Raw genomic sequence first — 18842 nt, 5'->3', positions numbered from 1 at the left:
CTCCTTTGCTCCTCCTCTTCCCTCATCCCCTCCCCTGGCCTCTCAGGTCAAACCTGGGGTCCATAAGGCTTTGGGAACTTCATAAGCCCCCAGAGGGCCACTGGAGGCTGGCCCTGGGAAGCCTGTCTGAATGCTCTGGGCATTGTCCACCCTTGGCTATGCTGCCCGCCGCGTGACGAAAGGCTTGGTGACATGTGACGAAACGCTTGGTGACATGTGGCTCGCATGTGAGAGCATTAATGAATTCTGGCTTTTCTCTGGGGTTTCTCTGGGATACAGCTGTTTCCACAGAGCCATCTGTTCCTTGGCACTGCCACGCAGAGTGGCGCCATAAAGTGTTTATAGAATCTGTTTATATGTGTCTTATTTTTAACTTCTAATTGAGCCATGGTGATGCTGTTGTCTTTTTTCCTCTTAGTGGGCTTAATATCAGGGAACGTGGTCCCGCAGGCAGCCCATCACCCTTGCAGCATGAGGAACTTAAACTTGGAACACCTCTTCATTTCAGAAAGGAGGTAGGGATCTCAGAGCAGTTTGGGGGGAAGGTGCCCAAATCAGCTTTTGGCCAGCACTCGTAACAATAACGTCCCATGGCTGCATGCTACTTGGTCTACCTCAACTCCGTCAACCACCCCAACAGCCTAACCAGTAAAGCCAGTTGCTGTCAAACTGATTCCCATGCATGGCGACCCCAGGTGTGACTGAGTACAACTGTGCTGCTTAGCCTTTTTAATGGCTAATTTTTTGGAAGTAAACCCACCAGGATTTTCTTCCAAGGTGCCTCTGGGTAAACTTGAACTTCTAACCCTTGGGTTAGCAGCCAAGTGCGTTAACCATTTGTACCACCGAGGGGCTTCCCTAATGGTCTGGGGTGGGTTTATTCACTGATCTTTTCACACATGAGAAAATGGAGGCTTGTGGAAGGTGAGAGTTCTGCTACAAGTCATAGATCCAGTCCTTGGGGCCAGGTTTCTGGTTCCAAGCACAGGGATCTTCCTGGCACATTACAAATGCTTCAAGGGAAAGATGTGTTATAGTTCATTTGTTCAGCACAACTTACCAAGCACATAACAATACTAGGCAATCTTTCAGGCAGAAGGTGATAATGATGACTAAAATAGACAAAAATCCCTGCAGCCACAGAGTTTACATTCTAGCGGAGGGAGACATAAATCAACAAAATGAATAAGTGTTAATATATAGAATGCCCACTGCTGATAAATAAAGGAGGGAACTCTAGAGATGGGGAGTAAAGGAACAGGGGCCACGTGTTGCAATTTAATGGGGAGTGCTTTAAATAGTTGTAGAAAGACCACTGAACTGTGAGTCAGGGGCTCAAAGCCAGCTCCCTCTCTGCATTGACCTGATCCATGACTTCAATTCTCTGAGCTTCCATTTCCTCCTCTGTAAAATGGAGATATCTAGCTTAGGAGGCACTGGGGGTTCAGTGGTACAGTTCTCGCCTTCCACGGGGGAGACCAGTGTTTGATTCCCAGCCAATGCATCTCATGTGCAGCCATGACCCGGCTGTCAGTGGAGGCCTATGTGTTGCTATTAAGCTGAACAAGTTTCAGTGGAGCTTCCCGACTGAGATGAACCGGTAAGAAAGGCCCAGCAATCTAGTTCCGAAAATCAGACAACAAAAACCCTATGGACCACAACAGTCCAAACTGCAACTGATCATAGAGATTGCACAGGACCAGGCAGCATTTCCTTCTGTTGTGCGTGTGACGCACTGGCATCTAACTACCACTACCACCAATAACTACCTTGCAGGGTTAGGGAAACAGTAAGAAAAACCAAGTAAAATAACTAGGTGAATCATTAAAAAACTTACAGTTATTGTGATGTTAATTCCAAATACATAGCTACATCCACTTGGGAAGCATGACCCTGGGACTGTCGCTTTAGGGTTAGATAGCTCTGACTTTAACCTTGGCCTAGCCATTGAGGAGTTGTGTGACTCTGAGCAAATAACTCATCCTTTCGGAACTTCGGTTCTCTTATCTGTGACATGTGACTCATAATAAACACCTCCCATGGCTGTGGCGAAGATTAAAGTCATATTTCTCTTTCTCTGCAGGGTATCTCCAATTCTCAAAAGATAGAAGAATGCCGAGCAAGGTCTTGGAATAGGACAAAGAGCTGAGCTAATCCCGAGAGTGACAGAAGACCTAGCACAGGGATGGCCAACGGGCTTCAGCTCGCATGCCACTGTCTGGTATCAGTACTGGCTGTCTAAGGGCTGTGTTGGGGAGGAGTGTGGGGTTCGACCTGGGTGCAAAGAGTGTGGTCATCAATTATTGATGTCTGCTGTGGGCATGGGGTAAGGAAGCTATAAATGTGCAGACACTGACTGTTGACTTACAATATCAATGGTAAAATTCATTGCTGTCCAGTCTTTTTTTAATTTTAATTTTTATTTTGCACCTTCTGGATGTTTGAAATGTTGCACAATTTAACTTCTAACATGACAATGGATAACTCCTTTACCAGCATTCTTTCAGACTTAAATACCATTGGTCTTTCTTAGGCTGCCAGGTGAAGGATGAACAGGGAGGGGAGCCAGAAAGGGTTGTTCTGAAGCTGATGAACTGAAAGTGACAGCTGTCAGAAAGGAAGCTGCAGAGTAAGCAGCAAATAGTCTGAGGCCCTTTCCTCCCGGGATAAACAGCGTCTTCTCTCCTCCGGTCAATCCTTACCCTCTCCATCCTACTCAATGCAGCCCTTAGTCATCAAAAACTGTAAACTGAGTTTAATATATATTGGTTACTAAAGGAAAAGTATGTACTTTAGCAAGAGTCCCATCCAAATTGGTGAAAACACATATATTTTAATGATTTTGCCTTTCAAAAGGTGAGCTTCCTTTATATGGAAAATTTTCTTAGGTGGAACAAGGCACTCTTGACAATAAAGCATCACACTACAAACACAATGGTTCAGGGGAGTTGCATGTATGTGAGTAACACTCTGCATGGAAATATTAGATAGAATAAAAAAACCAAGACCCAATGCTGTCGAGTCGATTCCGACTCATAGCAACCCTACAGGCCAGAGTAGAACTGCCCCATACAGTTTCCAAGGAGCGCCTGGCAGATTTGAACTGCCAACCTTTTGGTTAGCAGCTGTAGCACTTAATCACTACGCCACCAGGGTTTCCTAGATAGAATAGATATATAGATTATATAGATATTTACAGATACATCTGTGTAGAGAGTATATGGACAATGAATAAGGAAGACCAAAGAAGAACTGAAGCCTTTGAATTATGGTGTTGGCGCAGAAGAGTGAATATACCATGGACTGCCAGAAGAAGGGACAAATCTGCTTGGAAGAAGTACAGTCAGAATGCTCATTAGAAGCGAGGATGGCCAGGCTTTGTCTCACATACTTTGGACATGTTATCAGGAGGCACTGTCCCAGGAGAAGGACATCACGTTTGGTAAAGTAGAGGGTCAGCAAAAAAGAGGAAGACCTTCAACAAGATAGAGTGACAGAGTGGCTGCAACCATGGGCTCAAGCATAACAACGATTGTGAGGATGGTGCAGGACCGGGCAGTGTTTTATTCTGCTGTCCAAAGGGTAGCTATGAATTGGAACTGACTCGATGGCATCTAACAACAACAGTGTAGATAGTATAGATACCATTAGGTAGCGTAGACACTATCTGACATGTTGTCAGATACAAGAGAGAAAAAAAAAAAAAGGGTGTCCTTATTTTTCATTGCTCCAGTGGACAGGACTCAGACTAACGGGCTCCTTATAGAAAGGAAGACTTCAACTCAATGCAGGAAAGAATGGTTTATTTAGCATCTGGAGCTTTCCAACAGTGGAGTAAGCTGCCTTGGGAGGTAGCGAGCTCCCTGTCTTTGGAAAGATTCTAGCAGGAGCCAGAGGCAAGTGTGTTAGGGATACTGTAGCTGGATTTCTGCATGGATAGCAGGGTGGAGAAGGTCTGTGATTATCTAATTGTGTTCTGTGGAGTTCCAGGGCTTCTTGGGTGGGGGTAGGTAGCCAAAGAAAGGGAGAAATGCTAATACAGAGAGTTCTAGCTTTCATCCCGACTTAATGCAGATAATAGTAACCGATGCCTAGTGAACTCTAAGGTCCCTGGGTGGCGCAAACAGTTTGCGCTTGACTACTAACCTAAAGGTTGGCGGTTCAAACTCACCTAGTGGCACCACTAAAGAAAGGCCTGATGATCTGCTTCCATGCAGATTACAGCCAAGAAAAGCCTACGGAGCAGTTCTACTGTGTTAACACATGGGGTTACAGGAGCTGGAATTGACTTGACAGCAACGAGTTTTGTTGTTGTTGTTGCTGCTGTTCAGTGAACTCTTACAATGCATTACATCAATTAAATTATTGGTTCCAGGGAGAGGTACCCACACAAGCAATGGGCCAGGAGGACATCTCCAAGGAAGAGTGGTGGTGCCCATCAGCTACCATCACTCTACACCATTGTTGAAGCCTGTTTTCTTCCAAACCAAACTAAATGTCCTGACACAGGCTCTGAAATGGGGACCTGCTCCTCTTGTCTTGTTGTTGTTGCTGTTGTTAGGTGCTGGAGAGTCGGTTCCAACTCAGCGACACGCACAACAGAATGAAACAGTGTCCAGTCCTGTGCTATCCTCATAACCCTTGTTAAGTTTGAGCCCATCGTTACAGCCACTGTGTCAATCCATCTCCTTGAGGGTCTTCCTCTTTTTCACTGACCTCTACCAACATGATGTCCTTCTCCAGGGACTAATACCTCCTGACAATATGTTCAAAGTACATGAGATAAAGTCTTGCCATCCTTGCTTCCAAGGAACATTCGGCTGTACTTCTTCCAAGGCAAATTTGTTTGTTCTTCTGGCACTCCATGGCATATTCAATATTCTTCCCCAACACCACAATTCAAAGATGTCACTTCTTCTTTGGTCTTCCTTATTTATCATCCAGCTTTCACATGCATGTGAGGCGACTGAAAACACCATGGCTTGGGTCAAATGCACCTTAGTCCTCAAAGTGACATCTGCTTTTTTACCTTTAAAGAGGTCTTTGCAGCAGATTTGCCCAATGCAATGTGTTGTTTGATTTCTTGACTGTTGCTTCCATGGGCGTTGATTGCGGATCCAAGTAAAATGAAATCCTTGATAACTTCAATCTTTTGTCCCATCTTAGCTCCTCACTAAAAGGTTGAATCCCTTCGTCTTTTCTTTCTTTCTTGGCAGAAAAGTCAACCACATGGTCTCTCCTTACCACTGTGAGTCTCGTAATTGGTTGGCAATCTGCCTGGGATTGTTTGACCAAGAGCAAATGTGAAAACTTCTCACATGCATACATGGAACTCTGCAGGTTCCTCTCTCTGCTGGGCCTTTTTGCAGAATTGTTGATAAAACCTGAAGCCCATTCTTGGAAAATGGATTATTATCAGATCAGTGGGGCATTATCATGTATGAAAAAAAATACATGTCAATGAACACTGTGTTCCTGGTGTCAAGCCCTTCTTTTGACAACTGAACATAAATTACCCATGAGACTCTGTGACAAAGGCATCAACGTCTCCATTCTTCAGATGGTGAACCCAAGGCTCAGGGCATTTAAGTGACTTCTCTGATGTTGTGTCTATTAACATAAGTGATCTGGGATTCCCAGACAGCTCATGCCCTTATAATCATCATCACCTCCCCAGTGAAGAAATAATAATAATGTAAAAATTAGCTTGTGCAGCCCTTTCATAGTTCTCCCACTGCCTTCTTCTGAGTCTCAAGCCCTAGCAGTTCCCTGAATATGCCAGGCTCGTGTTTTCTTCTGTCTGTCTTTGCTCATGCTGTTCCCTCCTCAACTCCGACTTATTCATCTTTCAAACCTCACTTCCTCTAGGAAGTCTTCCCTGATGTACCTTCTTTCCCCCAGTCTCCTGTACTCCCAAAGCACTGTTGCCATCACAGCTTTACCACACAGGACAACAACTGCCTGACTGTCTGCAGTCCTCCCTAGGCAAGCATGAGAGCAGGGCTCTGCCCTGCAATGCTCCCCACTGGGTCACTAGCCTGTGGCTGGCAGTTGTTTGCCATCTGGGATCCGATGAAGAGGCTCCTGAGTTTCTTTGAGACTCATCACCATCTGTGCACTTGTCACAGCTCTAACGACCTCGTCCCACAGAGCTGGGAGCTTCCAGCTTTGGGCAGGACCCAGGGCGCTACCCTTTCCCGCTGGTTGTGTTTGCAGATAACACTTGACATGCTGCGGAGGACAGGTGGTAGAACTCCCCACGGAGATGCAGCTCCAGAAGTGCTGTGTTTACAGACTCTAGCCTTGCCCAGCCCCAGCCGCTGCTGGCAGCTGAAGCCAGAGAACCTGGCTGGAGCCCGGCATGGGGACCTACTGTCTTGATGTAGAGGTCCCAGGTGCATCTGATCCCCTGTTCTTAGAGCCACAGAACAATGGGCTGGAGAGGGAATCTATTCTGCTCTCTCCATCCTCACTGCTGCTGCCCTAGGTAAGAACCTGTGTTTGCCAGTGCTGTTGTGCCAGAAATACCACCAGTGGGTGGTTTTAATGAACAGAAATGTACTTTGTCACAGTTTAAGGGCTCTGGTAGTGCGGTGGTTAAGGGCTGTGAACCAAAAGCTCAGCAATTCTAACCCACCAGTGGGTCCTCAGGAGAAAGATGTGGCAGTCTGCTCTGTAAATATTACAGCCTAAGAAACCCTCTGGGGAGGTACTACTCTGTCCTATAGGGTCACTAGGAGTTGGAATTGACTCAGTGGCAATGGGTAAGGAGGCTAGAAGCACGAATGCAGTGTGTGGCTCTATGGGGGAGGTCCTTCTTTGTCTATTTCAGCTTCCGGTGGCCAGAAATCCTTGGAGTTCCTGGGCTTGTAGATTCATCTGCCTCTGTTGGCATCAGATAGTGTCTCTCTTCCCCCATTTGTGCTCCTTTGTCTCTGTGTCTAGGCTGCCCCTTATATCACTCAGAAATGATTAGGTTGAAAACAACCTTACACTGATATGGTCTCGTTAACATAACAAAGAAAACCCTATTCCCAAATGGGATCACATCCACAGTGGTCAGGACTCCAACACATATTTTCGGGGGGACACAATGCAATCCATAATAAAGCTCAATCATTGTCTTTTGCCTGGGATGTGGGGATAGCCCCCCAAGTGGTCCCTGCCTCCAGTCTCATCCCTTTCATTCTATTCTCTACACTGAATGATTTTTCTCAAGTGTAAATCTGACTATGATTAAACCCCTTCGGTGGCTCCTTACTGCCGACAGGACAACTTCTAAACTCCTAGGCATAGCCAAGGCTTTTCAAGATCTGCCTCCCGGCTGGCTCCACCCATTATCTCTCTCCCCACAAGCCCTGTGCTCTAGAACACAAACTAGGCACGTGCTCTTTTAACTCCTCACTTTCTCATCTTCTCTTCCCTTACCTGATGTTTCATTCTTCTCTCTCATCTGCTCAAATCATTCATTCACGCAGTATTTACTGGGTGCTTACTATGTACTTACATGAGTCGGAATCTACTCAATGACAGTGGGTTTTTTGGGTTTAGTTTTATTCTAGGGGATGGGGACCCAGGGGTGAACAATACAGGCAAAGTCTCTAACAGATTTATATTCTGGTCTTGTATTTGGGGAAAAACTAGGAAACAAATCCATGAACCAAATAACTGCAGATAGCTGCATACACTATGATGAAAATAAAATAGGGCATGTCACAGAAAGTGACTTGATAAGGTACATAAGCTTCGCGGGGGTGGTCAGGGAAAGTCTCTATGATGAGGCCACCTCTGGGACATTTAAACACCCAAGGGCAAGGCGTTCCAGAGAGTGGGAATAGCAAGTACAAAGGCCCTGAGGTGAGAATGAGCCTAGAATGCAGAAGGAAGAGAAAGGAGGCCAGCCTGTCTCAGGAGAAGCAGCCCGGGGAGAGTGGCTGGGATGATGGCTGTGGCTGTGTGCTTAGAAATGCTGGTCTCTTGTTTATGGTGCTCTCCATGATGGGACAGGCTTGGCTCCTGGTGTCTCCAGCAGTTTTTATTTAGCAAGCCACTCATGTGTAGGGACTGGCCAGCCTCTAATGTCAGCCCTAGTACCCCACATGGTGGCTGGCAGATGGCTGGCATTCATGCATGCTTAATACCAGTACCAGTTGCCCTCAAGTCCGTCCCAACTCATGGAGGCTCCATGTGTATCAGAGTAGAACTGTGCCCCATAGGGTTTTCAGTGGTTGATTTTTTGGAAGTAGATGACTAAATCTTTCTTCTGAGGTGCCTCTGGGTGGACTTGAACCTCCAACCTTTTGGTTGGCAGCGGAGTACATCATCTGTTTGCACCACCCAGGGTCTCCCACACATGCTTACTGACCGAATACATGCAGCCACAGACTCTGAGAAAGACCCTCGGTGACTTCTTCACCTTGATGCCCCACCAGTGAAGGTGACAGTGGGAGAAGCCAGTGAGTCATTTATGAAGGGAGTTCCACTGGGTATGACTTTCAGCTCACCACGGGAACGCACTGATATGATCAACTGATACCTTTATCCTGCAAGGCTTTTTATTTGAGCCTCTTACACAGAAGGGGAAAAAAAAAAGAGCAAAAGTACGGTTTTCATTTAGCTTTTGGAAAAAAGTACCAAATGGGCACTCAAATATTGATGATGATGACAAATACTGATTTGAGCAAAGAGAACTAAAGGAAAAACTCAAAGAACACAGTGTTTGTCGAAGCCTCTAAGTGCTTCCCAGAATCGAGATTTCAAGTGCTTAATGGCTTTCTTTCCTCTACTGCTGGTTGTAAAGGGCAGATGTGGAGAAAGGCATCTGGGGTGATGCTGAGAAGGGCCAGAGGAGCAATCGGGGGCTCCACTGTGATCTGAGGCCAAGCAACAGAGAGCAGGGATGGTAATTTCACCAGAGAGTTGTCCTGATAAGCAGCCAGGTATGAGTGATACCTCCAATCTTTCCACAGATGCTCTCCCCTGCCATTGGAGCCCAAAGGAATTCTCACAGCATCCAAAATCACAAAAACAAAAAACAAAAAACCACTAATGGTAATGAAACAAAATCCTGACTCTTTCACCTGGTTTACAAATGCTGTCGCGCTCTGGACCCTGTTTACCTGCTGCTCAACTTCCCTTGTCCTGTGATTTCCCACTAGCCCCCAAACCATCCTGTTTCTCACAGTGGAGCCTGTCCCTGCCTCAGGGCCTTTGCACAGCTACTCCCTCTACCTGGAATGCACTTCCCTTGCTCTTCTGCAGTTGGATCTTACTTTTTTTTTTTTTAATTGTGATTAAGATATACATGCCAAAACACTCTCCAATACAACCACCTCCACATTCACAATTCAGTGACATTGACTGCATTCCTCATGCTGAGGCCTGGCTCTTTCTCATTATTCTGATCTCAGCTTAAAGACCCCTTCCTCAGAGAAGCCCTCCTTGATTCCCCAGTGGAGCTGCCCAGCTGCTTGTGAATACATCACTATGCAGTCCTTGCCACTGACTACTAATTTTTCTTGATAGTTGTTACTGTTAGGTATTGTTGAGTCAGTTCTGACTCAGTGACCCTATGTACAACAGAACGAAACACTACCCGATCCTGTGCCATCTTCACAATTGTTGTTATGCTTGAGCCCATTGTTGCAGCCACTGTGTCAATCCATCTCCTTGAGGGTCTTCCTCTTTTTCAATGACCCTTTACTTTACAAAGCATGATGTCCTTCTCCAGGGACTGATCCCTCCTGATAACACCTCCAAGGTATGTGAGATGAAGTCCCACCATCCTTGCATCTAAGAAGCATTCTGACTGTACTTCTTCCAAGACAGATTTGTTCACTCCTTTCGCGGTCCATGGTATATTCAATATTCTTCACCAACACCATAATTCAAAAAACATCAATTCTTCTTTGGTTTTCCTTATTCATCGTATGTTTAGTTATTAATTGTGTTTCCCACACTAGAATATAAGCACCGTGAGAGTAGGGACCCTCTGTATCTTTTTTTTTTTTTTTTCAACTCAGTGCTCAGAATAAATAAAAGGTCCTCAGTAAATGTTTGTTGAACGAATGAATGAACCAATGACTTCTGTGTGTATTACTAACAGTCAAGGAAAGGGCAGGGAACGCGTACTTACTGAGCATCTAACACATGGCAGACATTGAGCGAGGTGTTCTACGTGCAATTTCTCACTTAGTCTCAAAACGTTCCTGACAAACAAATGATTTTAATCCCCATTTGACAGTTGAGGATACTGAAGCACAGAGAGGTTGAGGAACTTGCCCAGGGTCACACAGGTAGTAACTGGATGAGATTAAAGCCGAACCCTGCGAGTCAGAACAGACTCCACAGCAACAGGTAAAGCCGAGTCCAGGTCGGCTGACTCCACGTGCCTGCTTTCCCCTCAACAGCATGCTGCTTCCCCACACCTGCCCCCCGAGCCTGAAGTCAGTGTCCTGCTTGCTGTGTGACTGGGCAGTCTGCTTAGACCTCTCGGTGCCTCAACTTCTTCAACTCTAAATGGGGGAAATAAAAGATTTCTATGAGCATTAGGGGCAGCGGTGGTTCAGTGGTAGAATTCTCGAGTTTCATGTGGGAAACTTGGGTTTGATTCCCGGCCACTGTACCTCAGGCACAGTCACCACCCATCCGTCTGTGGAGGCTTGCGTGTTGCTATGGACAACTAAACAGGTTCCAAGAGAGCTTCCAGACTAAGATGGGCTCGAAAGAAAGGCCTGATGATCTACCTCCCCAAATCAGCCAATTGGGGTCTTCATGAATCAGGAGTCAACTTGACAGCAGTTAACAACAACATATGAAAAATTAACAATGAAGAATGTTAGATAGGCCTATGACTACTTATCCAACAATTCTGTCAACTATGCTAAGCCCTAAAGGAGCCAGTTACGCGTGAAATTCTCTTTTTGTGCACTGACCAACTTAATTGTGGATCTCCCATGCAGGTGCCGAACGACCTCAGAGTTTCAAGGCCACAGAGAGACAGACAATCTATCGCTGTGTCACTGGTGCTGTGGCTCCTTCTCTTTCCTCCACTTGGAAATTCTCACGTAAGACACATTTCTGACTGCACCTAGCCTGGGTCATACTTCCCTCCTCCACCCACAGCCTTCAGCACTGACGTGGTCTGCTGATGTGCCCATCTCCCCACCAGTGACCTCCCATGGCAGGGATGGCCTGTTCACTGAGGTCATGTCCTGAGCTGGCACCGAGTCTGGCACGCGGGAGGTACTTAGCAGACACATGGAAAAGGCCACCCGAGACCCGCTGAGCCTGGCTGAGCACTTACGTTTTCACTGTTGACATCTGCTTCACTGGGGCAGCCAAACAGTTCCCGCCTCAGCAGGTTCCCATCATACTCCAGAAAGGTCAGGTAAAGGTTGCGGAAAAACTCCACGTGCTTGTTCTTCACCCGAAGCTTCTTGGGGGAGTTCCAGTGAATGACCTGGAGGGGCAAGAAGGAGACAGTCAGGCAGGGGGGACCCAGCACAGGTAGGAAGCATGCGGCTTCACACTGGGTTAAGCACTGTTTGTGTGTTTGCTGATTTATTCATTCACTCACTCATCCATTTGTACAACATTTATGGCAGAGAGGTCAAGAGCTCTGAGGCCAGGCTCTTTGTTGTTGTTGGGTGTCATCCAGTTGATTTTGACTCATGACGACCCCGTGTTTGAGAGGAGAACTGCACCATTGGGTTTTCTTGCCTGTCATCTTTAGAGAAGCAGATTGGCAGGTCTTCTGCCTGGATTTCAATCTTGGTTCTGCTCTAGGTGGCTATTTAACCTTGGGAAAGTTACTTAATTTCTGTGTGCCTCAGTTCTCTCATCTGTGAAATGGGAATAGTAACAGCTCTGCCTGTTCCAGTTAGTACACTATCATCTCTCACCTCCAAACTTACTTTGTGATGTCAAGCCTGGGGCTCTGCAAACCCCATTTCTGCTCTGCCAGCTATTCTCTGTTAGGTGCTGGTGACAGGGGGCATGAGAGAGAAACTGGGAGGCTGACTTGCCCCTTCCTGTCTGCTTCCTGGTCCTGGGCACCACCCCAGCTTCCCTTCCTTTAGTAGCAACTACATCCAGTTTAGGACCCTAGGTGGTGCAAATGGTTTGCTCTCAGTCATTAACTGAAAGGTTGGAAATCCACCCAGCAGCACTGTGAAAGAAAGCACCATAGAAGGAGGTGCCTGTGCTGGGCTTAAAGGATGAGCAGACACTTCCTGGGGAGAGAGAGCCTGGGATGGCGGGATGGGGGAGGGCATAATTCAGGCAGAGGGAAGAGGTTCGGGCAGTGTGGTTCACTTGGCAAACAAGAAGCTGTGCATTGTAGCTGGAGCACAGGATGCATGGGTGGGTCGGTGGGAGATGTGGTTGGAAAGGTAAGCAGAGGTGAGATCTCGGACCCTTGAGGACCACGTTCAGAACACAGATATTGTCTTAAAGCCAGTGCAGACACAGGAGACTTTTAAGGAGTAGGAAAACTAACTCTGGGTTTTAAAAGGATTACTCTGCTTCTAATGGAGAATATGTTGGGGGAGGGGGTTGTAGGGACAAAATGGGAGCCAGGGACACCAGTTATGAGTCCACCGCAACTTCCAGCTGCGAGAGGAGGCCTTGGGGACAAAGTTCCTGATTTGGTTGCAAAGGCAAGCTAACGTATCAAAAAAAAAAAATGAAGAAAATACGCTAATATTTATGAAGTATTTAATATGTGTTAAAATCTGTTCTAAGCACTATTAATTTATTAATATTATTTAATAATATTCATCATTGGTATCCATAACTATTTATTAAAATATTATAACTATTAGTAATAAAAACTTAGTATTAACCTACTTGGAGTACCTGGGTGATACAAACAGCTAACGTCCTTGGCAGCTAACAAAAGGTTGGAGGTTCGAGTCCACCCAGAGGCAGCTTGGAAGAAAGGCCTGGCAATCTACTCGGGAAAAAAAATCAGCCAGTGACAACCCTACTAAACACAGTTCTACTGTGACACAAGAGTCGCCATGAGTCGGAGTCTGTGGGAGACTCCCAACAAGCCTATGGGAGAAGCACTTATTACAGACCCCATTTTACAGATGAAGAGGCACAGAAAGAGTATACAATTTGCCTGAGGTAATACATGTAGGAGATTGCAGAATCAGGCTTCAAACCTGGCAGCCTGGCTCCAGCCCACCTGCTACATTCACACTGACTCTGAGATCATCCTGCAGTCGCCCATGCAGACAGCAAGTGTTATAGATGTTTATTTCACTACAGACAGCGATGATTGAGGGATTGGCCAGTGAGATGGGCTTCCCGCAGCTGTGGGCCCGAAGCTGGGCTCTGAATGATGGCGTGGATGCAGAGGGTCAAGGGGAGAGGGAGCATGGTCCAGGTGAGAGAAATCACACAGTATCAAGAAGAACAGAGCTGGGGGATGATCCCAAGGGAGGCCACCAGGTAACGGTGGCTCTAGTCCATCCAAGGTCACATTCGCCATGGTCCCCGGCAGGTACCAGTGAAAACCTGAGCCCTGCCCACAGGGGCTCTCAACAGAATACCTGCAATGGGAAAGGGGAGCCAGAGCCTACTGGCTAGCTGTGCTAGAAGGGCTGTGGGCATTGATGCTCAGCAGACCTGAGGCAGGCACCTCTCACCATCCTGGCTCCTTAGCTAGGGAGCTTTCTCCTGGCCCTCTCTATGGCTTGAACACTTCCCCAAAAGTTTTGTATTCATTGGCTTCTTTTAATCCTCACAGTGTTCCTAACAAGGACTGTAATTTCAAAGACGAAGAAACTGTGGAGAAGTAACTTGCCCAAGGCCACATAGTTAGTAAATGTTGGAGCTGGGATTCAAACAAAAGTTTGCCTGATTCCAAAGCCCGGGGTTCTTTCCTTTACACCGTGGAGAACAGAAACAGCCAGGTTTTTAAAAATTCCTCTCTTATGCTTTATTTTGAGAGATTATAGAGGAAACAGAATAGCTCCCACCATCCTCTCTACAGCTCCACGTGCTAAGGGGAGGAGAGGCTTATTTGACAGTAGCTCAGTCGCTTCCTGGCTCCTTCCTTCAGCTCCGTCTTGCCTGCAAGAGCCTGCAGCAGGGTCCCGGGCCTGCCATGTAGAGCGGGGTCTAGAGGACCCATTTCCCCTGCCCTCTCTCTTGGGGTCCTGTGGATGTACATGCAGCAGTGATTCCCCTTGAAGTTGGCTGGGTAAATGTTACCCCACAGGACTGAGTAACAGGAAGCTTGTTTGGTCCAAACCACTTTCTCCTGACTCCTATCATCAGTGTTGCTGTTGTTAGGTACCGTCGAGTCAGTTCCGACTCACAGCAATGCTATGTACCAAAGAACGAAACACTGCCCAGTCCTGCGCCATCCTCACAATCGTTATGCTTGAGCTCACTGTTGCAGCCACCGTGTCGGTCCATCTTGTTGAGGGTCTTCCTCTTTTTTGCTGACCCTCCACTTTACCAAGTATGATGCCCTCCAGGACTGATCCCTCCTGATAACACGTCCAAAGTATGTAAGAGGTAGCCTCACCATCCTTGCTTCAAAGGAGAATTCTGGTTGTGCGTCTTCCAAGACAGATTTGTCCATTCTTTTGGCAGTCCATGGTATATTCAAAATTCTTTGCCAACACCATAATCCAAAGGCATCAATTCTTCTTCAGTCTTCCTTATTCATTGTCCAGCTTTCACATGCCTATAATCAGTAATGGTGTAGTAACCAGAGCGAGAACCATGGAAGTCAAACAAGGCTAAGTCTGAACCCCAGCTATGCTACTTAATAGCTGTGTGTCCTTGGGCAACTCATTTATTTCACTGCTTGGGGCCTCAGCTTCCTCAGTGCGAGGTGGGTATCGGTAACCTTGACTTCACAATGATGCTGAGAAGATGAAATAAATGCCTAGCACGGTGTCTGCATGTCAGGGTGCCTCTGTGAATGTGGGGCAACCAGACTGCACAACTATTGTTCCGTCTTCCTTTCTCCCTCCTAGGAGCATGAAGCCTGCTGCAGCAATAGGTAAAGAATGAGGCACTTAGCATTCAGGAGGGTGCGGAAAGGATCAGCAGAACCTCCTGGAATGAGAGCACCTGATGAAGTTTGTATTTCCCGTAAAAATGAGTGTGTAGCGCGCGGTTTTATTTCTTGGCTCTTTGAAGGGTGGGAGAGGGAAGAGTCTCCCCTGAGAATACATCCGATTGGGGCATGGAGAAGGTCCTAAGCCATCCATTAAAATAATTGCATGTGAGAGCTGGATGTCACTCATACCCAGTGGTGATCATGTCTTTGCTGCAAAAGATGCTGGTGGCTGCCAGGTGCTGAGCCAGCAGAAGGGCTGACGGAAGTGCGTTGGCGCTTGGGAGGCACGGGCTCCCTTGACAGGGAGAAGCTTAAACTAAGTGAAACAGGGGCTGGTCCGTGGGTTCCCAGACAAATGATATTAATTTACCATTCAGAAATCCGCCAGGCACTTTGGAGACAATTTCTTATTAAATCCTACCAAAAAGTCCATTTGAATCCCATTGTCCATTTTATGGAGATGGCCAGTGACTTGCCCACATCTCATAGCTGGTAGGTTGAGAAGCTGAGACTGGAGCCAGGTCTTCACCCTGAATCCCAGATTTTCAACCACAACTGTACACAGCCTCACTGGGCTGAGCATTTTGTTGTTTGAGCTTCCCGGGACTGGAAGGGGACCTGCGACTCTGCTAATCCCACCCTCACATTTTGTAGCTCAGGACAGTGATGTTTACAGAGATGAGGGGTGACTTGTCCAAGATCACAGGGTGAGGCTGTGACAGGGAAGGCTAACAGTCTCCCGGAGCCTGCCCCCACCCCCAAGCCATCTCATATCCCATCATGCCTCATTCTGTTCGGCATCTATCTGGGTATCTGGGTTTCTGTATTGACTGTGGGTAAATACTAGTATTATATAAAAAGCAACAAAGGTTAAAGGAAGGTAAGAGGAGTGGGGGTCATTGGCAGCCGAAGGGGCTTTTAGAAAATTCTTTGCAACCCAGCTACTGTCTGATAGGTAAGACCACTCAAAGTCTTTTAATGTATATTCAGATTTACCTTAGTTTTTAATCATCAGAACACAGAATACTCCATTACATACACACAGTAGGTCCCTGGGTGGTACAAATGGTTTGTGCTTGGTTACTAACTGAAAGGTTGATGGTTTGAACTCACCCAGTGGTGCCATTGAAGAAAGGCCTGGTGATCTGCTTCTGTAAAGATTACAGCCAAGGAAACCCTACGGAGCTCAGTTCTACTCTGTAACCCGTGAGGTCACCATGAGTTGGAATCAACTTGATGACAACGGGCTTTAAATATATCTATATATCCCCCAACCAAACCCACTGCTGTAGAGTTGATTCCAACTCATAACTACCCTATAGGACAGAGAAGAACTGCCCCACAGAATTTCTCTCTCTCTCTCTCTCTCTCTCTCTCTATATATATACATAAATATATATACACCCCATGAGTCTGTCAGTTTGTCATAATGTGGGAGCTTGCATGTGGTTGTGATGCTGGAAGCTACGCCACTGGTATCAGGGTAACCCATGGTGGACACGTTTCCGCTGAGCTTCCAGACTAAGACAGACTAGGAAGAAGGACCTGGCAGTCTACTTCCATCAAAAGAAGATGGAAGTATTTTTATGGAAAAAATACACAGAGTCACTACACCAAAACGAATTGGTTGACATTCAGCCATTTCAGGAGGTAGCATATGATCAGGAACCGATGGTACTGAAGGAAGAAGTCCAAGTTGCACTGAAGCCATTGGCAAAAAACAAGGCTCCAGGAATTGAAAGAATAGCAATTGAGATGTTTCGACAAATGGATGCAGAGCTGCAAGTGTTCAATCGTCTATGCCAAGAAATTTGGAAGACAGCTACCTGGCCGACCGACTGGAAGGGATCCATATTTATGCTTATTCCCAGGAAAGGTGATCCAACCGCATGCAGAAATTAACAAATAATATCATTAACATCACACACAAGTTAAGATTTGGCTGAAGATCATTCAAAAGTGACTGCAGAAGTACATCGACAGGGAACTGCCAGGAATTCAAGTTGGATTCGGAAGAGGATGTAGAACGAGGGATATCATTGCTGACATCAGATGGATTGTGGTAGAAAGCAGAGAACACCAGAAAGATGTTTACCTGTGTTTTATTGACTATGCAAAGGCATTCGACTGTGTGGATCATAACAAATTACAGATAACATTGCAAAGAATGCGAATTCCAGAACACTTAATTATGCTCATAAGGAATCTGTACCTGGATCAAGGGGCAGTTGTTCAAACAGAACAAGGGGATACTGCATGGTTTAAAGTCAGGAAAGGTGTGCATCAGGGTTGTATCCTTTCACCATACCTATTTAATTTGTATGTTGAGCAAATAATCCAAGGAATAACATGAAGAACGAGGCATCAGGATTGGAGGAAGACTTATTAACAACCTGTATTATGCAGATGACACAGCTTTGCTTGCTGAAAGTGAAAAGGACTTGAAGCACTTACTGATGAAGATCAAAGACCACAGCCTTCAGTATGGATTACACCCTGGACATAAAGAAAACAAAACTCACAACTGGACCAATAAGCAACGTCACGGTAAACAGAGAAAAGACTGAAAATTGTCAAGGATTTCATTTTACTTGGATTTCTAATCAACACCCATGGAAGCAGCAGTCAAGAAATCAAAAGACTCATTGCACTGGGCAAATCTGCTGCAAATGACCTCTTTAAAGTGTTGAAAAGCAAAGACGTCACCTTGAAGACTAAATTGTGCCTGACCCAAACCACAGTGTTTTCAATGGCCTCATATGCATGTGAAAGCTGGATAATGAATAAGGAAGACCAAAGAAGAATTGACGCCTTTGCATTGTGGTATTGGCTAAGAATATTGAATACACCATGGACTGCAAAAAGAACGAAAAAAAATCTGTCTTAGAAGTAAAACCAGAATGCTCCTTAGAAGCAAGGATGGAGAGATACCTCTTACATACTTTGGACATGTTATCAGAAGAGATCAGTCTCTGGAGAAGTACATCATTACTTCATAAAGTAGAGGGTAAGCAAAAAAAAGAGGAAGACCGTTAATGCGATGGATTGACACACAGTGGCTGCAACAATGGGCTCTAGCATAACAATGATTGTGAGGGTGGTGCAGGACGGGGCAGTATTGCATTCTGTTGTACATGCGGTCGCTATGAGTCAGAAGTGACTTGATGGCACCTAACAACAACACAACAACAACAAATATATTACCTCGTTCAATCCCGGAACATCTGGTGAGGTTTCTATTATTATTTCCATTTTACAGATGATGAGCTTGGGGCTGGGTCTAGTACAAGGTCACTCAGCTAGTAGGTGATCAAGCCCAACACAAACTCGGGTCTATCTTGCTCCAAAATCTTTTTCTTTCTACTTTGAACTACATGCCAGGCACTGACATAGGTGTTGTGAATATAGAGATGAACATATAAGGTGACCCTGCCTGGGTGGGATTTACAGCTTAGTGGGAGAGACTGACATTCAATAACTGTTCATTTTTACATCACAAGTATAATATATATTTTTAATTGTAGTGAAAATATACACAACGAAACATTCCCCAGTTCAACAATTTCTACGTGTATAATTCAGTGACACTGATTACATTCTTCAACTGTGCAACCATTACTGCTACTTTTTTCCAAATTATTCCACCACCGTTAACATAAATTCAATAGTCCCTAAGGGAAAACTATTCTCTCCTTCCTCCCTCCCATTATGAGTAAAACCAAACCAAGCTCATGGCAACCCCATATGTTACGGTGTA

The 18842-nt window shown here is 45.9% G+C and overlaps 1 protein-coding gene across 2 annotated transcripts in view; it reads right to left on the bottom strand.

Moving 5' to 3' along the window:
* Window positions 1-18842, bottom strand: part of LARGE1 (LARGE xylosyl- and glucuronyltransferase 1) — a 693833-nt gene that overhangs the window by 66802 nt on the left and 608189 nt on the right. For both annotated transcript variants that reach the window (XM_003405322.4, XM_023539269.2), the window contains exon 10: window positions 11306-11461. In XM_003405322.4, coding sequence (XP_003405370.1) covers window positions 11306-11461 — 156 coding nt within the window. The remainder of the gene's footprint in view (window positions 1-11305; window positions 11462-18842) is intronic.

Source organism: Loxodonta africana, chromosome 4 (assembly GCF_030014295.1).
Source record: "Loxodonta africana isolate mLoxAfr1 chromosome 4, mLoxAfr1.hap2, whole genome shotgun sequence".
Taxonomy (NCBI): domain Eukaryota; kingdom Metazoa; phylum Chordata; class Mammalia; order Proboscidea; family Elephantidae; genus Loxodonta; species Loxodonta africana.
Note: the sequence above shows the minus strand (reverse complement) of the source record. Positions and strands in the feature narration are given on the sequence as shown.